The 20,956-nt window shown below is 39.3% G+C and overlaps 1 protein-coding gene across 1 annotated transcript in view; it reads left to right on the forward strand.

The window, feature by feature from the left end:
• LOC308234726 (putative phospholipid-transporting ATPase IM) overlaps nucleotides 1–20,956 on the forward strand; it is a gene marked incomplete at its 5' end in the record, with an annotated part of 86,960 nt that overhangs the window by 10,238 nt on the left and 55,766 nt on the right. The window contains 3 exons of the mRNA XM_080643005.1: nucleotides 3,870–4,017; nucleotides 7,065–7,248; nucleotides 7,775–7,998. Of these exons, the coding sequence (XP_080499131.1) occupies nucleotides 3,870–4,017; nucleotides 7,065–7,248; nucleotides 7,775–7,998 (556 nt within the window). The remainder of the gene's footprint in view (nucleotides 1–3,869; nucleotides 4,018–7,064; nucleotides 7,249–7,774; nucleotides 7,999–20,956) is intronic.

Genomic DNA, 20,956 nt, shown 5'->3' on the forward strand with positions numbered 1-20,956 from the left:
GTTTCTAATAAAGAAATCAGTTTCTAAACTAGTGCAGGGCTTTAATGTCTTCTGGTCACACAGGTAGTGAGGGATGGAACTAAGGCTTGAAATAAAAATTTCATGTACTTTCTCCCTTCCTGTTGGCAGGGTAGTCCCTTATTTGCTCCCCTGTCACTGTGTCTTGCCCCAACCTAGAAACAGCCTGCAGCCTGTGGCAGACTCTATAGTAAACTTACTTGGTGTGGCAAATCAAGAGCTAGGAATTTGAAGACCTGGGTTGTAGCCTGAGATTGTAATTGACTAATCAAGTGGCTAGATGTCAGAGGCAGACCTCAGGCCCGAACCTGTAACAAAACAAACAAACAAACAAAAATGGAGGTTTGGCTGCCTGATGTAACAAAAACCAAATTCCTGAGGCAGGTGCTGGTGCAAAAGGAAAACTATTTTATTCAGGAGCCACAGGACCTGGGAGAATGGTGGACTCTCCTCTCAAAGACCCAATCTCTTTTTCTGCTGAAGACCAAGGACCTTATTATACCTGTAAGGGGAGGGATTTTTTTTCTATCCAATTATCTTGCTAGATTTTGGTACCCTTGGGTTCGTATTCATGCATATGTCTAGTTTTGGGCACATTCAGTGTAACAACCTTCCCCTCTATCACCTTGGCCAATGAGGGAGAGACTCCCTGGCACTCCAACTGACTGTCTAAGGTAACAAACCCAGGTCTGCAGGTTCCAAGCCCAATGCTCTTCTATGAAAGTCAAGATTGTCTTTTTTTAAGCATGATATCATGATTTCAATCTATTTCCCAACAGGTCCTTTTAATGTTTGAATATAGGGTGTCTTAAGAGGACTGACAGAAGGACTCTTTTCCCTACCATCTCTTTTCTTTATAGGTTGCATACCAGCCCACATGGGCCTCACTGGGCTTTGCTGTGTTTGTAGTGGCATGGGGCTGTGAATGCTGCGGTTGCTTCAATCATTAATGCATTTCTGCATGCCAACATTGTAATAGACTGCCCTTCATTACAAAGCTTGGAAAAAGGCATTCTTTTGTTTTAGCATGTGGTATTTGTATTCTGTGGTTAAGCATTGTGTGTTATGCCTGCAAAAAATATAGTGCATATTCTTTGAAGGGAGTTGTGTGTAGCTTTTGCTCTTCTTATAAATCGTTTTTGCAAGAACCAGCTGGTATTTGAAGAGATGTTCCAGGAAGAAAAAGAAATGACCACTATAGAACATGGGCAAAGGTCTGAAAATGCACAAGCCCGATCTGGTGAGGAGGGTTGGCCTGTATGGAGGGAGTGCAGTGGGAATTGAAGCAGAGCTAGGGAAACTGTCCTTTGTCTGCCTGGAAAAGGTTCTTGTGAGATGTTAGGAAGACAATTTAGGGGGAAAAATACTAAGTAAATAAAATTTCAGCCAATACTTTTATGAACTCACCCTTCTTTGGAATGTTTTCATTCTCCTGGGGGAAAACAGAGATTGAGTCATTTATACAGCAAGTGAGAACTTTACGAAAAAGGAAACCTCAGGAGATGTTTGCCCTTTGGTGCTTTCTTCGGACCCAATTTATGAGCTCTGCAACATTGTCAGGAAAATGATCATTTCTGAGGAAGTCATCTCTTTTGCTTTCTTCACTACATGGAACTATAAATTTCCATGACTGTGAGGAGGATTCCCTGACATGGTTATCTGATGCAAAAGTCTGTTCTTCCCACTTAAAACAATAATTTTTCATGGCTGCTCTCCCTCCCCCTCCTCACCTTAACTCCTTAAATTTCACAAGTAGCACTCTGACATTATAAACCTTTTATTTTGATTCTGCAAACTGATTGCTAAATGCATGATATCATCCTTGGAGCTAGGGCCATGTAACCTCTGGGTCGCTTGGGTTCCTAAATACAGGCTGTGATTTGGGTCCTGGACAGCAGAAGGAGATGTTGAGCCAGAAGATAAGGTTTTTGTTTGTTGTTTTTTAACTTAGTAAGTAAACAATTAGTGTTACATTTTCAAATAGAAAGTTGTGGACTATAGTGGTTGTTTTTGTACAGTGAACACACTCTTCTTCCAAGGGAGTCACTGCTGAAAACCATTTTATTAAACTTCTTCTATGTAGGATGAACCTTTGGGGAACCATTTCATTTTGCTCTAAGCCAAAACATCCATTTTCTGGCCAGTCTCTCACTCCCCATTTTCTCATGGGCACTCATCCTATATAATAGAGAGCTAATATGCAAATGGTCATCACGCCCTCATGCCGTCATGCATAAGGCTCAGACACTCAACACTGGGGAGAGAGGAATGGGACCAGCCAGGCACAAATGAGCTTGAGAGAGAGGAATGGGGACAAGCCAGGCTGCGGCCCGGGAGAGGGACAAGCTGCCTGCCCCGCGGTCCCGGGCGCCAGTGCCTGTGGCCTGAGCAAAACGGCCCACCCACGCTCCCCTGCGGCTGCGGACAGCCTGGGCGAAGCTGGCCTGGTCCTTGGTGCCTGTGGCCAGCCAGAGGGAGGGAAGTTCGTGTCCCGGGTGCCTGCAACTGGCTGAGGGGGGAATCCTGGGTCCCGGGTTGGGGCGAGGCAGAGGTGGTTAGGGGCGATCAGGCCAGCAGGGGAGCAGTTAGGGGCAATCAGGCTGGTAGGGGAGCAGTTAGGGGCAATCAGGCAGGCAGGCAGAGGTGGTTAGAGGTGATCAGGCAGGCAGGCAGAGGGGTTAGGGGCGATCAGGCAAGCAGGCAGGCGAGCATTTAGGAGCTAGCGGTCCCGGGAGAGGCAGTCGGACATCCTCTGAGGGGTCCCAGATTGGAGAGGATGCAGGCTGGGCTGAGGAACCCACCCCCCCACCCCCCATGCACAAATTTCAGGCGTCTAGTTTTGTATATGCAAGCTGTGGCCTGAAGTGTTGGTGGTTGGCTTTGACACTCATCTTCAGGGAGTGTCTGCTGAGTAGCTCCCTGTTGTGGTGGAAAGTTCAGTAGTCGTCAGCTTGCCCTGTGTTATTTCAAAGCCTGTCATTCAAGGGTCTTCCGAGAAGAAATTTCCTTTTGTCTAAAAGCATCATCTTTCCATTTTCAAGAGAAAAGGAAAAGGCCACTTCTAAGGCTATTGAGTCTTCATACAGTCTTCCTCTTAAACAGCAGAGATGGATGAGATGTGGGCAGGATTATTCTACTGCTGATCAGAGCTAGGACATTGAAGAGAGTTTCCATTTGAAATGCCCTCTACACTTTGGTGTTTATAGTTTCTTTCTCAGAAGATTTAGTCCATTGTTTGAGCTGATGAGTATAATTTTCACTTATAATAATCCATTATACTATAATGACTATGCCAATTCAATGAATGCTGTCATTTGTATTATTGTCAAATATATTGTCCTTCTTAGAAGCCTGCTGTTTTAAGATGGATCGTATTACATTGTTCTACAAATTGATTAATTTATTTACTACATAGATACCCTGGAATCTCTAAAAAATATCATGAATTTTCTTTAGTCTTTCCTTTTCATTATTTAACAATATCTCATGCCAGATCAGTGGTTCTTAAGTTCTTGAAACGCAGACAACCTTATATACCAAATTTATCATGAGCCCCTAGTTCAAGGTCAGATCAAGATGGTGATTTAGTTTTTAAGTAATTTAGAACGTTCAAGATGATTCTTTTTTATTTTATTATGTTTTCCTTCCTACTTCCTGGAATTTGGAAATTTGCTACGGTATCCCTATTACAAAGAATTATCAAGCTTGCTATAACTGAATCTTGTGTCACAGTCTATCTAAATAACAGCAAAATGAAGTTACCTCTAGGCCAATCTCTTGTTAGAATTAAAAGGTATGCTCTGTATACTTGGTTATAATTTGTTCTCTCCCCCACCCCCCTTGCCTTTAAGGAAAGCAAAGGAAAATTTGTTTGGACAAAACAGAAGTTCTTCCAATGGCCATACAGTGTTTGAAAAAAAGCAGCAGCTGGAGCTGGACTCAATTGTAGAAGAAACCGTAACAGGAGATTACGCCTTAATCATAAATGGCCACAGTTTGGTGAGTTCACTTAAGGCTTTTGTTCTTTCTTTTTCTTCACCCTAATAATCATCTCTTTTGTGTTGTCATAATTTCTTTTGTGTTTTCTAAACAAATGACACTAATGGAAACAAGGCTTACACTTGATTTCCTGTTTGTGAAGTAAAAGGAAACTTTTAATATACATTTTATGCATTATTGCTTGAATTACCACAGTGAAGGGAGGACCCAAAGAAATACCAAATTCACAGTATATCAATCTTGTCTAAGTGACTGCAGAGCATTTAGCAGTATTGTTTAAGTGCTTTCTGAGGGAGAATGTCACAGCTCGCTGTCATTTAATTAAAATAATGCAACTGGATGAATGTATTGCAATTATTGCTCTTGCTAATGTTTGTGATTTGTAGAGTACAACCCGACCTTCATATAATTACCACTCCAAATTATTGCCATTAAGATACCTCTGGTGGTTTTTCTAAATAGCAGCATTTTACAGCAATGCCAAACAATTTACTTTGATTAGGAAATCTGGTTCTTGTCGTAATAGAATAAACTTGCATTGTACTTTTAATGTAGTTCAGGTTCCAAATCTTGAACAAATATCAAAATGCTCTTCTGAGTTTCTAATTTAGAAAACAAATCTGTGATTGCACTCCAGCAAAGTTATCATTTCTATGCAAAATGAACTAATCTCACATTTTTCTTCGGCTTTGATGACCCCTTTTCTCTTTCGAATTTTGGAAAGTAAATGTATCTTCTTGTAGACATTTTCTTAGAGGACAAAAAAAGTTGGATCTGTATTTTCCCCCTGTGATCAGCTGTCTGTTAGCTCTGAGGGCTCAGAGCATTATCCAGCTGGATTCCAGACATAATGATGTGTTGCCTTCTACACCATGGAAAGTTACAGAGCTCAGCTGCAGGCCAAGCTCAGTTGAAAGTTTGTCCAGATGACACGAACTTCTCCCTTGCACAAATGAATAGCAACTGAAAATTATAAACCTGTCATCTTGGAGTTGGTGGCCTCCAAGCCGAATGGACCACAATATGGAAAGGGTCCCTAATGAGCTGCATTTTGACTTTCCCTCAGGCTCAAAGAAGCCACTGTGTGGTGGGTTAGAGTACTCAGGTGATACCATATATTATTCTGTCTCTGTTTCTAAATAAGCGGAAAAAGTTAAGATAGATCCTCTTCAAGAACCCTTTCAGCTTCAATGCCTGAAGCTTGTGAAACCATGAAATGTCATTTTTCATTTAAGGAGAACAGACCCTGTATCTGATAGTATAGTCAAAAGCTTACAAAAACAAACACATTATAATTCCAATTTGCTGAAATCTTGATGCTTTGCAGAATGTAACTGGATCTTTCTTTCTTAGAGTCGGGGAGTCTAGGTTTTCACTTGTTGATAATAAAGAAAAAAAAAAAAAAAAAAAGAAAGAGGGACCATTCTGGGCAAGACAGCCAGTTACATACTTTCTTTTTCAGAAAGGGCATTTGTATTTGAGAGTGCTAACTCGCAATTTCCCGTGGGAGGTATAGACCTTGACATGAGAATTATCTATTTCAGCACATGTTTTTATAGCCATTTGCCCTTCTTTCTAGACATACCACTTAACATTTACTAAGCATGTCTAGGTCACAGTCCTAGAGCCCGAAGATAAGGATATAAATAGAACGTGGACCTTGCTTTAAGGATTGCCATCTGGTGGAACAACTAATCTCACCGTGGTATGGCACATCCTATAAAGAGTAACAAACAGTGCTTTGAGAGCATAGAGACAGACACATTTAGTTCTTTGTGGGAAAACCAGGGAAGACTCCCTGGAGGAAGTGATATTTTCAGGTAGAGGAGACAACAGTGCAAAGGTAAGAAAGAACCTGTAAAATTATGGAAATAAGCAATTTGGCATAATAGGAGTAAAGAGCAAACTTAAAGGTAGTGGTAGAAGACAGAACTCAGAAAGAATATAGGGGCCAATTGTGAGGGGCTGTGAGTATCTTGTTGAAGATTCATTCAAAGATGACTTAAAGTTTAGGTGGATTACTGTTTCCTCTTATTATGTTTATTACAGCAAGATGTGTACAGCAAGATGTTTTCTAGAAAAAATTACACAGTTAACTGAAAAGGATTAAACTCTCTTTTTCAGTTATTTCTTGGCATATCTAAAGGCTATTATGTATTTGGAGAGGAGCAAGGGTGGAAATGGTTGAGGAACTCTTATCTGAGACACCACCTGTTTTTTGCACACCACCCTTTTGTGCAGGACTCTATTGATTTCAATCACTATGTCCTTCAGTCTGATTTCCAGATTAACTGCTTTTCATTAATCCGTGCATTAACAACCACCACAACAAACACTAAATATACCAAACAACAATGCAAATGAAACAAAAATTCCATCATGAGAACAAAGTACCATTTTGTAATAATTATTTTTTGTTATTATTATTTTTAAATCTTCACCTGAGAATATTTTTTCCATTTTTTTTTTAGAGAGGGTGGAAGGGGGGGGAGAGAGAGAGAGAGAGAGAGAGAGAGAGAGAGAGAGAGAGAGAGAGAGAGAGAGAAACATTGATGTGACACATTGATTGGCTGCCTCCTGCCCACACCCTGGCCCAGGGATCCAACCTGCAACCTAGGTACATGCCCTTGACCAGGAATCAAACCCATGACCCTTTGGTCCATGGGCCAATGCTCTACCTATTGAGCAAAACAGGCCAGGGTAGAAATCACCATTTTGTAGTTCATTCTAAATTTGGTGAGATGGTGACTAGGTTCTGTCTTTGGCTTTTCCTTATTTTTGGAGATTCTGGAACTTCTCTGGCATTTAATTGTGTCTCCTGTTCAACACGATAATGTGTCAAAGAGCACTATGTCTTTTATTTTCATTCTAAAATTTCTTGGCCTTTAATAGAAGTTTAACACTCATTTCTTTAGTTAGCTGTTGTTACTTAACATAAATTTAACTGTTTAGAAAATAAATCAGTTGAGAAACAAGAAATATGCTTCCCAAGTGATGCCTTTGATTTATTGCTTCTTGTTCTACTCTGTATTTTTTTTTTAAATCAGGCTCATGCCCTAGAAAGTGATGTCAAGAATGACCTCCTAGAACTTGCCTGCATGTGTAAGACTGTGGTGTGCTGCCGAGTCACGCCACTCCAGAAAGCCCAAGTAGTAGAGCTGGTGAAGAAACACAGAAATGCTGTCACTTTGGCCATAGGCGATGGAGCCAATGATGTCAGCATGATCAAAAGTAAGAGAACATTTGCTCAGTGGGGCGTGCTGCATACCTGAAGTCCTCAGGTTCAGCATCGGGCAGTATGTGATGGAGACCCCATTACAACTGCATTTTTCTCAGTGGTTCTAAAATGAATACTCTGGCTCCAATGAGTCCACCATTATTAGCATTCATAAAAAAACCCACCTCCTTCTCTGTAATTAAGTAATTTGTGTATTTTTAGGCTAGAAAAGGACATTGGTATAGAGGAATGAACACTGGTCCCACAGTTCCAACACTTGGGTTTCGTCCCAGCTTTGCCACTTACACATTGTAAAACCTTGTGCAAGTTATTGAACTTTTCTGTGCCAATGTCCTCTTTTGTAAAACTAGGATAAATATCCATCATGAGTGGTTCATGAGATAATGTTTGTGAAAATTATTAATGCCATAGCTGTAAGGCTCCTGTAAATAAATAATACCATCAAAGAGCAATGACAAGTTTCCCGAAGAGATTGTATCTTTGTTTGGAGAATGAAAGTGTCCTTTTTTTCCTTTGCAGGCGCTCACATTGGCATTGGAATCAGTGGCCAGGAGGGACTGCAGGCAGTCTTAGCCAGTGACTATTCGTTTGCACAGTTTCGATACCTCCAAAGGCTTCTCCTTGTTCATGGAAGGTGGTCCTATTTCCGAATGTGCAAATTCTTATGCTACTTCTTCTATAAGAATTTTGCATTCACACTTGTGCATTTCTGGTTTGGTTTCTTCTGTGGCTTCTCAGCCCAGGTTGGTAAAAAAAAAAAGACTTTTCTTTCCTTTACAAGGTCCCCTGGATTATAATTTACTATGCTTCATGGCTTTTTACTAATAAATAGTGACACTGTGGCAATTATGTAATTGATTTGAACTTTAAACTGAAGGAGAATATATATTTAGCTGGGATTTTTATGTATTTTTCTCTTATTTACATAGCAACCAATGTACTCATTTCTTCAAGTTTTTGTCTGATGACAGGTAAGCTTGATAGAAAGTTTTAATTCAGAAGTCTGAGGAACAATAACAAGAAATGTTGAGGTATCTTTTGGGAAAATGGTCCCTCACCCAACACCCTGAATGTAAATATTTTAAATCAGGGAGAAGTAATTGATGCCCTGACATCAAGGATGCTTTGACAGCAGTTCATTGGCTAAAAAATTGCTGTATAGAGTATGTTGGTCATAACAAAGAAAAATTAGCAAATTTATAAATCGGGATTCTATTTCTATATCCACTCATCTTCATTTTAAAGGCTATTGCTTAACTCCATATCTTGGATATTAGTAAAGTTTTATTCTGAGTGTCAATTGTGAAAAGTAAGACCTATAGTATTTAAATATACTTATGAATTAAAAACTACATTATTGTTTTAAACAACAACAAAAGAACAAGATTGTCCTTGAAAATGAACTGGTAGTCATAACTCTCAGACATTGCTTCAATTATTCTTCCTTCCTCTTGGGTTTAATCACTGGTTTTAATGATATGCATGAAGCTGATATTTTCAAACATTTTATTTTAGAAAAATTGAGTATGAATTAAATCTTGGCATTTTATGTTATCTTAAATGGGCCAAGGGAGATTAGCAAATCCCTTTTGCAATGAAAATAGATGTCATACATCTTTTTCTTTTTCTGAGAAGTTGAGATTTCTTAAAGTGAGGCACACCTATACCCATTCATAATTTTCCCTTTTAAGGATAACATTCTCAGAACTAAAAGGAGCTTCCGTTGATTATTTTTGATAATCTGTAGGCAGTTGAAGTAAAGTCAAGTCTTGATTTTATCTCTACTTTGAGCAGGCATTGGGATAGGGATTTACCTGCTTACAATTCCACCTTTGTCCAACAAAGACAGGTGTGGGAGTATGAACTATGCTTTCCTAAGTGGGTGACTAAAAAGCAAGGCTGTTTGCTAAGCAGTGTTTCTGAAAGATCCCGTTTTCATACTGCAAAGGTTTGACGCTTTAGAAAAATTACAAAATTATGAAAGGATGTCCTAAACCTCACATAGATCTCTGTGGACACAGACAAGTTGTTAATGATTTGTATGTACACATACACCAAGCTTGGATAGGCAGGTTTACTGCCAAAGTTGTGTTCATTAAAACTTTGAAGTTGAAATTTATGTTCCATGACTTGTACCCTCTACATTTAGGTGATTTTCTGCTCTGCTTTTAAGATCTGATAAAATTGGTCAGAATCAGATGTTAAGCAATTATTCTTTTGAAGTCTCTTGCCAATGTTCACATTTAAAAAGAAAATAGCAAGGAGAACAATAAGACACGTTTAAATCAAAGACATGGTTAAACCCATTTGTCTCCAAATATATGGTTAAACCCAGTTGTAAGACAGACCACCTGTGTACAATGAAGTTTCTCAAGTGTTTGAATTGTAGATGGGCGGAGCCCCTAGCCAGGATCCCACTGCTGCAAGTAAGAATGAGATGCACCAAGAGTGAGATCTGAGTATTGGTTCCTGTAAGCCCCACCCCTTTTTCCATCTTTCTTTGAGACTCTGCAGATTTCCCCAGTGATTCCCATGAGGCAAGACTGGAATAGGCCTCCCAGGAAGTGTCCTGCAGTGCTGGGAGAGCTAGGTGTCTGCCCGGGCCTCTCTTTTCTCCACTGGAAAAACAATAGGCCCCGAGGGACCCTCTTGGTACAGCGCTGTGCCACCTGGGTGAGGGGCGATGCAGTCAGAATGCAGCCCTCCTCTTTTCTTTGGATGTGGTCCTTCTCTGTCTCTGTGGTCCCCGGTGGTGCTTCAGCCTCATCCCCTGCTCTGGGATTTTCACAGTGGTGTCTTGTCTGTGGATAGGTGCTATTGGTCTTCTTGTGAGAGGAACTGATATTGGGAATGATCAATCTTGCCATCTTGATGGCATTATTCCTGAAGCCATTTTTCCCCAGAGACAATTTATATGGCTTTTGCCAGTTTCCTGGGGATATGGCCTGCCTGAGATCTCTTTTTCTATTGAAGTATTTTTTCAATTTGGATTTTAAATCCAGTGAATATCATTTGCTGTTGAAAATTTTAGGAGAATTTTTTTTGTCTAACCCTTTAGCTAGTACCAAGGTTGATGCAAGCACATTTTCCTATAGTCCCTCTCTGCAAGATTTGTTTCTCCTTTATTCTCACTCTAAGGGGTTATTCCTTTGCTGCTTTCACTTTATTAGATTCCTCATATGGTCTAATCTTGTCATTGGTAATGGTCTTCCTTACAATATATAGTGTCTTAGAGCCGAAATTTGGTATTACTGCTCAGACTCACTTGGCACAGAGCCTTGTTTTTCTTCCCCCAAGTAACATGCATAATGTCCTATAGAACAGGACCCACTTTGGGAAATTCTGGAACACATGTCCCTATGGCCACATTTTAAAACCTGACATAGCCCTGCTGTTTATCTTAGTTCCATATTTTGGAAGCAATAAAGTGTATGAACGACAAAATGATGCTAAGAATACTTATCTCCAAAGAAACAAGCTATTTCTTTTTCCCCCTTTCAGAAATTTCCATTTTCTTTTTTTTTTCAAGAAAAAAGATTTTAAATATAATAATATTACCAAAACTGTACCAACATAGTATTATATCACAAAAGTTGTAGGAAATATTAAAAATCTGCAAATAACAGAATTACTTCTATTATATTCTAAAATATTTTTTCTTTGGCTCTATATTTTTTCATCAGTTTATGTTGTTCATTATATTCCACAAATGAGTGAGATCATGCGATATTTATCTTTCTCCGACTGGCTTATTTTGCTTAGCATAATGCTCTCCAGGTCCATCCATGCTGTTGCAAATGGTAAGAGTTCCTTCTTTTTTACAGCAGTGTAGTATTGCATTGTGTAGATGTATCACAGTTTTTTTAATCTACTCATCTGCGGATGGGCACTTAGGCTGTTTCCAAGTCTTAGCTATTGTAAATTGTGCTGCTATGAACATAGGGGTGCATTTATCCTTTCTGATTGGTGTTTCTGATTTCTTGGGATATATTCCTAGAAATGGGATTACTGGATCAAATGGGAGTTCTACTTTTTATTTTTTGAGGAAACTCCATACTGTTTTCCACAGTGGCTGCACCAGTCTGCATTCCCACCAGCAGTGCATGAAGGTTCCTTTTCCTCCACATCCTCGTCAGCACTTGTCATTTGTTGATTTGTTGATGATAGCCATTCTGACAGGTGTGAGGTGATACCTCATTGTTATTTTGATTTGCATCTCTTGGATTAATGACTTTGAGCATGTTTTTATATGTCTTTAAGCCTTCTGTATGTCCTATTTTGAAAAGTGTCTATTTCGGTCCTTTGCCTATTTTTTTTTATTGGATTGTTTATCTTCCTTTTGTTAAGTTGTATGAGTTCCCTATAAATTTTGGAGATTAAACCCTTATCAGAGATAACATTGGCAAATATGTTCTCCCATGCAGTGGGCTTTCTTGTTGTTTTGTTGATTATTTCTTTTGCTATGCAGAAACTTTTTATTTTGATGTAGTCCCATTTGTTTATTTTCCCTTAGTTTCCAGTACTCTAGGAGTTGTATCGGTAAAGATATTGCTATGACATGTGTCTGATATTTTGCTGCCTATGGATTCTTCTAAGATTTTTATGGTTTCCCATCTCACAGTTAAGTCCTTTAGCCATTCTGCATTTGTTTTTGTGTATGGTGTAAGTTGGTGGTCTAGTTTCATTTTTTTGCATGTTTCTGTCCAATTCTCCCAACACCATTTATTGAAGAGACTGTCTTGACTCCATTGTATGCTCTTGCCTCCTTTGTCAAATATTAATTGAGCATAATGGCTTGGGTCAATTTCTGGTTCTCTGTTCTGTTCTATTGGTCTATATGTCTGTTCTTATGCCAATACCAGGCAGTTTTGAGAACAGTGGCTTTGTAGTATAGCTTGATATCTGGTATTGTGATCCCTCCAACTTTGTTCTTCTTTCTCAGGATTGCTGCGACTATTTGGGGTCTTTTTCTATTCCATATGAATTTTTGGAGAGTTTGTTCTAAATATGCGGTTGGTATCTTACTGGGGATTGCATTGAATTTATAGATTGCTTTGGGTAATATGGACATTTTAATGATGTTGATTCTACCAACCCATGAACACGGTATATTCTTCCATTTGTTTATGTCTTCCTCTATCTCTTTTTTTCAACATCCAAGTACAGGTCTTTTATCTCCTTAGTTAAGTTTATTCCTAGGTATCTTAATTTTTTTTTGGTGCAATAGTAAATGAGATTTTTATTTTTTTAGTTTCTCTTTCTGTAAGTTCATTATTGGTGTATAAAAAAGCCATTGATTTCTGCGTGTTAATTTTGTATCCTGCTACATTGCCAAATTCATTTATTAAGTCTAGTAGTTTTTTGATGGAGTCTTTAGGGTTTTCTATGTACAATATCATGTCATCTGTGATAATAACAGTTTTACTTCTTCTTTTCCAATTTGAATGCTTTTTATTTCTTCTTCTTGTCTGATTGTCATGGCTAGCACTTCTAATACTATGTCGAACAGGAATGGTGAAAGTGGGCATCCCTGTTTTGTTCCTATTCTTATGGGAAATGGTTTTAGTTTTTGCCCATTGAGTATAATGTTGGCTGTAGGTTTGTTATATATGGCCTTTATCATGTTGAGATATGCTCCTTCTAGTCTCACTTTGCTGAAAGTTTTTATCAAAAATGGGTGTTGGATTTTGTTGAATGCTTTCTCTGCATCTATTGATATAATCATGTGATTTTTGTCTTTCAATTTGTTTATGTGATGTATCATATTTATTGATTTGCAAATATTGTACAACCTTGCATCCCTGGAATAAATCCCACTTGATCATGGTGTATGATCTTTTTAATACATTGCTGGATGAAATTTGCAAATATTTTATTAAGGCTTTTAGCATTTATGTTCATCAGGGATATTGGCCTGTAATTCTCTTTCATTGTGTTGTCTTTATCTGGTTTTGGAATTAGGATAATGCTGGCCTCATAAAAAGACTTTGGAATTGTTCCTTCCTCTTGGATTTTCTGAATAGTTTGAGGAGTATAGGTGTTAGTTCTTTGAATGTTTGGCAAAACTTCCCTGTGAAGCGTCTGGACCTGGGCTTTTGTTTGGTGGGAGTATTTTTTTGTATTACTGCTTTTATTTCATCAGTTGTTATTGGCCTATTCAGGTTTTCTGATTCCTTCTGATTCAGTTTTGGGAGATTATATTTTCTAGGAATTTGTTTATTTCATCCACATTGTCCAGCTTGTTGGCATATAGTTGTTCATAGTATTTTCTTACAATGCTTTGTATTTCTGTGGTGTCAGTGGTTACTTCTCTACTTTCTTTTCTGATTTTATTTATTTGTGTCCTCTCCCTTCGTTTTTTGATGAGTCTGGCTAACGGTTTATCAATTTTGTTTATCCTTTCAAAGAACCAGCTCTTGGTTTCATTGATTTTTTGTATTGCTTTTTTAGTGTCTATGTTATTTATTTCTGCTCTAATCTTTATTATTTCCTTTCTTCTACTTACTCTGGGCTTTTCTTGTTGTTCTCTTTCTAGTTCTTTAAGTTGTAAGGTTAAGTAATTTATTACTCATTTTTCTTCTTTTTTTTTTTTTTGAAGTATGCCTGTAATGCTATGAATTTCCCTCTCAGGACTGGTTTTGCTGTGCCCCAGGGATTTTGTGTTGTGTGTTCATTTGCATTTGTTTCCAGGAAGTTTTTGATTCCTTTCTTTATCTTGTTGGTAACCCATTCATTGTTTAATAACATGCTATTTAGCGTCCATGTGTTTGAATGTTTTTGGGTGTTTTTACTGAGTTGATTTTTAATTTAATTCCACTGTGATTTGAGAAGATGCTTGACATGATTTTAATCTTCTTGAACTTGTAGAGACTTGTTTTGTGTCCTAACATGTGGTCTATCTTTGTGAATGATCCATGTGCACTTGAGAAGAATGTATATTCTGCTACATTGGAGTGATATGTTCTATAAATGTCAATTAAATCCATCTGATCCAGTGTGCCCTTTAGAGTCTTTGTTTCCTTATTAAGTTTTTGTCTGGAAGATCTGTTCAGTGACATCTAAGAGGTGTTAAAGTCCCCTACTATGACTGTATTGTTGTCGATCTCTCCATTAAAGTCCTCTAGAAGCTTTTTTATATATTTAGGTGCTCCTGTATTGGGTGTGTATATGTTTGCCAGGGATATATCCTCTTGTTGGATCAATCTCTTTAATATTATGTAGTGACATTTGTTGTTTCATGTGAAACATATTCATTTTAAAGTCTATTTTGTTGGATATGAGTATTGTTACTCCAGCTTTTTTTTCTTTTCCATTTGCATGTAAACTATTTTTTCATCCCTTCACTCTCATCCTCTGTGTGTCTTTTGTTTTAAGGTGGGTCTCTGGTAGACAGCATATAGTTGGGTCATGTTTTTGTATCCATTAAGCTACCCTACACCTTTTGATTGGAGCATTTAATCCATTTACATTTAGGGTTATCATTGATAAGTACTTATTTATTGTCATTTCAATTCTGTATGGCTAGGTTTCTCTCTCTATTTCTTCTTCTCATTACAGCAATCCCTTTAGCATTTCTTGTAATGCTGGCTTGGTGGTGATGTACTCCTTTAGCCTTTTTTAAAATCTTGGAAGCTCTTTATTTGACCTTCTATTTTGAATAATAGCCTAGCTGGATATGGTAATCTTGGTCTCAGATCCTTGCTTTCCATTACCTTGAGTACATCATGCCATTCCCTTCTGGCCTGTAGAGTTTCTGATGAGAAATCAGGTGTCAGCCTTATGGGGACTCCTTTGTAGGTAACAGTTTTCTTTTCTCTTGCTACCTTTAAGATCCTCTCTTTGTCTTTAATTTTGGCATTTTCATTATGATGTGTCTGGGCATGGGCCTGTTTGGGTTCTTCTTGATTAGGGTTCTCTGTGCCTCCTGAACTTGTGTGGCTTTTTCCTTTACCAGGTTAGGGAAGTTTTTTTTTGCCATTATTTCTTCAAACACGTTCTCTATTCCTTTCTCTCTTTTTGCCTCTTCTGGCACACCTGCTATTCTAATATTGTTATGTTTCATGTTGTCCCACAACTCCCTTAAGCTGTCCTCCTGTTTTTAAATTGTCATTTCTTTTTGGTTCTCTGATTGAGTGATATTTTCAACTCTGTCTTTTAATTCACTGATTTGATCTTCAACTTCCCCTAATCTGCTGTGTATTCCTTCCAATGTGTTCTTTATTTGTGTTATGTCATTCTTTATCTCAGACTGTTCTTTTTTCATAGTTACTATATATCTTTTTTTCATGCTGCTGAGCATCTTTATAATCATTACTCTGAACTCTGAGATAAATTTCTTATCTCTGCCTCATTTATCTCTTCTTCTGGAGAATTCTCTAGTTCTTTCATTTGGGGGTTATTTCTTTGTCTCCTCATTTTGGCTGTCTGTTTGGGTTTGTGTCTATGTATTAGGTAGATCCTCTACACCTTTCCATCTTTAGTGCAGGACAGTGTTAAAGGCTGTTTCTGACTAATTAGATTAGGCAAAGACTCAAAGCCTCCAGAGACTGCCTCAGCCTACAGACTGATAGGATTCTGACTTAAATTGCTCCCAAGGCAATCTTCTTCAGGTGTGGTGAGAGTGTTTTTCAATAGGATAGGGCAGTTGCTTCTGCCTGGAGGCTAATTGTTAATATTAATCTCTTAAGTGGCTTCAGGACAAGCTGTTTTCCAATAGGGTGTGTCAACTGTCTTCCCCCCAAGCAAGGCAAATGTCTATATGGGAAAGATGTCCTCCACTTTGTGTGAGGGAATGACTCAGCCCAGGAAACTTGGGGTGTCTGCCTTCTGAGCTCTATCCTCTAAGTCCCCAGGCCTGGTTTCTGCTCTCACAGCTCCAGTCCACTTCACCCTCTGCCAGAGCACAAGCTGGGTGGTTCCACAGGGAATTTTGTGCATTGACCCTTTAAGAGGGTGCCTGAATTTTCAGTTTCACTCCCTGGCAGATAGCACCCTGCTGCTTTTCACAGCCAGATGATATGTGAGTCCCCTTCTCAGTTGTGGTGCTCTCTGCTGGGGGGCCCAGCTTGGGGATTAGATCCTAGAGTTCTCAGTGGCAACCCCCCACAGATGAGATATCTCTCTGGCACTTCAGTTGCTGTCTGTGGGCGCCTGGCTAGTCCTTTCATGCCTCCACCCCTCTACCAGTCTCTATGTGGTCTCCACTTTTGGTTCTTGGGTATCAGGATTCTCTCCTGCGAGTTTTCCGTTGATTATTCTGGAAATTTTTCTATGTTTTAGTTGTAATTCCAGTTTGTTCCTCGGAGCATGTCTGTGCAGCATCCATTTACTTTGTTGCCATTTTTAATCTTTAGAAACTTCCATTTTCTTAATTAACTCTAGACCAATGGACAAAAGAGCCCTCTGTTTAATATGCTAAAGGGTGGAGTTTTACACTTAAACTTTGGCCAAGTCTTTTCCACTATCCTCAAATATTTTTTCTGATTATAAAAATAATTATACATGAATATATATCAACTTTTATGTATCTGAGGCCATACTGTTTGCATCTTTCTTATTTAATCTGAATAATTCATTCTTTGCCCATGGCTGAGTCATATGACATTATCAAATTGCTAGTAGGAATACTTGTTTACCATCTTGGGAAGAGAAAACAAAATGATGAATAGAACAAGTCCCTACACACCTGGAACTTATTTTATTATTGAGAAATAAAAATTGCATAAATGAGTCCAATAGAAGTACTATAACTGAAGTCAATACTAGAGCATGGGAAGGAGAAATGCGTGAGGATTTGGGACAACTGCAGGGGCTTGATCTCCAGTGAGTGCATGAATGGTTTCAAAATTAAGTGGAGGTGAGGCCTAAATGTCTAGCTACTGCAGGGATTCAGGGGCTAGCTTCTGTAAAGGTGTGAGACTCTAGAAAAAAAGGAGGAAAACCCTCCCCCTCATACCGGAGCACTTTCCAACTGTACAGCAGTCAGCTGAACTTGAAATCTCTTTCTAATTCCTAAAATTCCATTTAACATTAACTCATTCAGAAACACCTTTTAAAAACTGCATGGTATTGAAGGGGGATCTTACTCAACAGTGCTTTGTACAGCAAGCAGTGTCTTCTAGAACAGGAGTTATTCCATTATCAAGATGGAAACTCTGGTGTTTCCCACCCCCATCCCCACCCCACACAGGTGGTCTGGTGAGTTAGTGAGAATGAGAACTGGCTGTGAGGGCAACTCCAAAGTAGAACTGGGATCATTGTCTCTTTTCTATTTCCTGTTTTTCACTAGAAGTTTCTGATTAGCAACGGGGTTTAACTGAAAAATCCATTGGCATTTTTTCACAGCCCTGTTTTTCTAAGGACAATATGCTGTAAATGAAGCAAGTGAAAAACACACATATTTGGGAAAGACACTGGTCTTCTGGGAACACGAATTTTTGAATAGGGGACATTTCTGTAATCACACTTCCTCTCCCACCTGGAATTGAGATCATTTGGTTGGCTTTGGCCTCTAAAGTCATGTGTTGGGTGACAAGGCTTTCTTACCCTCTAAAGCCCATTAGACAGCCATTTCCAGTCTGTTAGTGGAAGTCAGCTATCAGGCCTCTATCCCCTGCCATCCCTCCCCAAAATTCCTTCAATAGAATTGAAGGCTCCATGGTGAGATGGAGCCAGTAGTCATAAAATTTTAGGGCCTGGCAGATTTCAGAACCAGCAGATGTGTGTCTAGAGGCTCTTCCTTGTAGGCCTGATCATTAGTCACTTACCTTTCCCATCCTGATAGGAGTGAGACTCACACATGCATTTTCAAACACCAAACATAGTCTTTGAATTCTAATTCATTTAAACAAGAGTAAACTGAGTGGCAGGTTAGGGCCAAGTGCTCTGCTGGTCTCAAGGGACACCAGAATGAACCAGAGGGATATAGTTTCTGTCCTCAGGGAACTTACATTCTAGGAACATTATTATTTTCATAAATGTGAGACTGATGTTAAATAACTCCATAGTAAACTTTCTCTTATTTTTTCACCAAGAGGTTTTTTTTGTTTGTTTGTTTGTTTGTTTTAAATTTAATTTGTAATGAATGTGCCATGTCTTGGGGCCAACTCTGTCCAATTTCAGCATGATTCATAAGCACCTAAATATTTCTTCCCTGCACCTCTTAACAGATTGCTTTGAAGTAGTCTACTCTGCAGCTGAAAACATCTGACCAAATGTAAACAGATTGTGCTTTCTTACATACGATATTGACTTTTAAAAACACCAGTTTAATTACTTAATGAGGTGACATGTGCTTTTTCTTACTATGTTGGTCTGTCTCTTGGAGCCTGGTAAATTTTATCCAGGCTCTTACTATCTGATGATATCCTTGGCAGATTTCAGCCAATGCCCCATCCTGGTAGGTGGGCTGGGGCAGATGTGCAAGCCGATCTAACTGTGGCGTGCGAGGCTCAAAAGGGCCAGTGGGTGGTTTCATTCACTGCCTGTGGGATGATGGCACTGAAGACATGTCAGACGAAGGATGATGTGATGCAGGCTGGGCTGTGCTTGCTTCCCGGACTTTCATCTGATTAACTTCAGTACCTCGCCTCTGTTGCGATTGCTCTGGGACATGGGGAAAGAATCTGCCTGGGAAGAACCACACTCCTTTTGTTTGCTTTCCTGAGAGAAACAGCTGGGACACAGAATAAAAATGTATGTTTTGTTGAAATCTAGAATCTTTGCTTTGGCAGGGAGTGTCAGGGATAATGAGTTTAGCCCTTTATTTTAGAGAGGAGGAACCCAAGTCGCCCAAGAACCAAGAATTAGGGATAGGCAAAGCTGGGACAGGAAGCCATGTCTTCTGACTCTCCCTGCAGTGCTCCATCGCTTCTCTCCATAAGTGGCCACTCCAGTTGTCACAGACTTGAAAAGAAGAATGGCTGTATCTTTTTCTTTTTTAAAAAAATATACTTTTATTGATTTGAAAGAGAGAGAGAGAGAGAGTAAGGGGATGGAGAGAAACATTGATGGGAGAGAACTATCAATCAGCTACCCGCTGCATGCCCCTACTGGGGAGGCCGAAACCCTGGCCTGTGCCCTAACCAGGAATCAAACCAGTGACCTCTCTGTGCATGGGACGACACTCAACCAACTGAGCCACACCGGACAGGGCTTTTGTTTTTTAAAAATATACCAGTTGTTGTTTTTTTAAAAATGGATTTTGGAGAGAGAGAGAGAGAGAGAGAGGGGGGGGGGGGGAGAGGCATAGAAGTGAGAGAAAAACATTGATCAGTTGCCTCCCGTACATGCCTGATCAGGGATTGAACCCACAACCTAGGTATGTGCCCTGTCCCAGGAATTGCACCTGCTGCCTTTTGGTATACAGGGACAATGCTCCAACCAACTGAGCCACACTGGCCAGGGTTCTTCTTCTGTTCTTAAACTATCTTCCCCCAACCTAACCAGGCAAATGTTTGCTTGTATTTTGAATCTGAAGGAGAAACATTCAGTACAATATGACTATTGGGAAAAATGAACTCCCTTATTGAGAGAAAGCTATGTCTTGGGAAGTGTCTCCCAGACCTTAGGCCCTTAGAAAGGCCAGGCCTGTCTCTAGGCAAACCGCCTCCCAGAGTCATCTGGAAGCTTGGGCCAGCAAGCACTTCAACCAAACTGCTGCTGAGAGACAAATTAAATATAATCTCTCCTGATGAGATTTCCAACCAGAAGGGTCTGGAAAAAGGTCAAATAGGTCTCTAAGCTGAATCATGGATCCTTTGTAACGCTATGTCTCATCCTAAAGTGTTATCAAGGCTCACATGATTTTCATGGAGTCCACTGTGGGTTTGCGTGCACCATTTATACATGTAACTTATTTTAAAAGTGCTCTATGCCCTCAGGATTTTTAATAAAGATGAGCTGTTCCCCACCAGGTATAGAGCCAAAAAATAAAAGACATTGGTTGAGGCCCTATTTAGGAAATTCACATTTGAAACTATGCAACTACTGGCACTGTGTACTTGTGAGATGATATTATCTGATGACAATTTATCATTGTCAGTGAGATACAGAGCTGTGTATGTATTTTTTTTTTAAATTCTGTGGTGATATGGAAACAATTATGTTGTCAAGGCCAGAAAAACTTTAGTTCTGACAAACAATATAAGAAAACTCACAATGAAAAGTTTGGAAAGTGATGTGAAAGAGTGCGACTAATCTCAAGGCTTTGATGACTTCATGGATTTGGTTACCTGTGAGCCCATCTGAACCTGGCATGGGGGTTGTTTCCCCCCCCCCCCTTCGCCTTCCAGATGTGCTCTGTGGAAAACCCAGGGAGGGGCGGGTGCTCAGTCTCGGGCCGTTCCTCCTGGATCCTGCTCGTGGGTTTCTGCTAATTACACAAACCAGGAACAGATGTGCTGAGGCCAAGCACCTCATATTTATTCCAAAATGTGTTTTCTTTAAATGACAAATGTTTTTTCAGGCCAAAAAGAAAAAATATTATTATATAGTTTTCTCCTGCAACACACAGCAAAACGGGGATGCATGTCTTCAAAGAGACCGTTCATCCCGTTGTTTGAACAAGGAGCTAAGCCAATGGTCTCAGAGTGGAAAGCCCTTTGTAACTGTGTAAGAGCCTTGTTAATTTTTATTTAAATGTGGTATTCTATAAATCATAGAGTTTTTGTTTCCCAAGCGTTTAGAGGGTAATTTGTAGTT

Source organism: Plecotus auritus (genome assembly GCF_963455305.1).
Source record: "Plecotus auritus genome assembly, chromosome: 1".
NCBI classification, from domain to species: Eukaryota; Metazoa; Chordata; class Mammalia; order Chiroptera; family Vespertilionidae; genus Plecotus; species Plecotus auritus.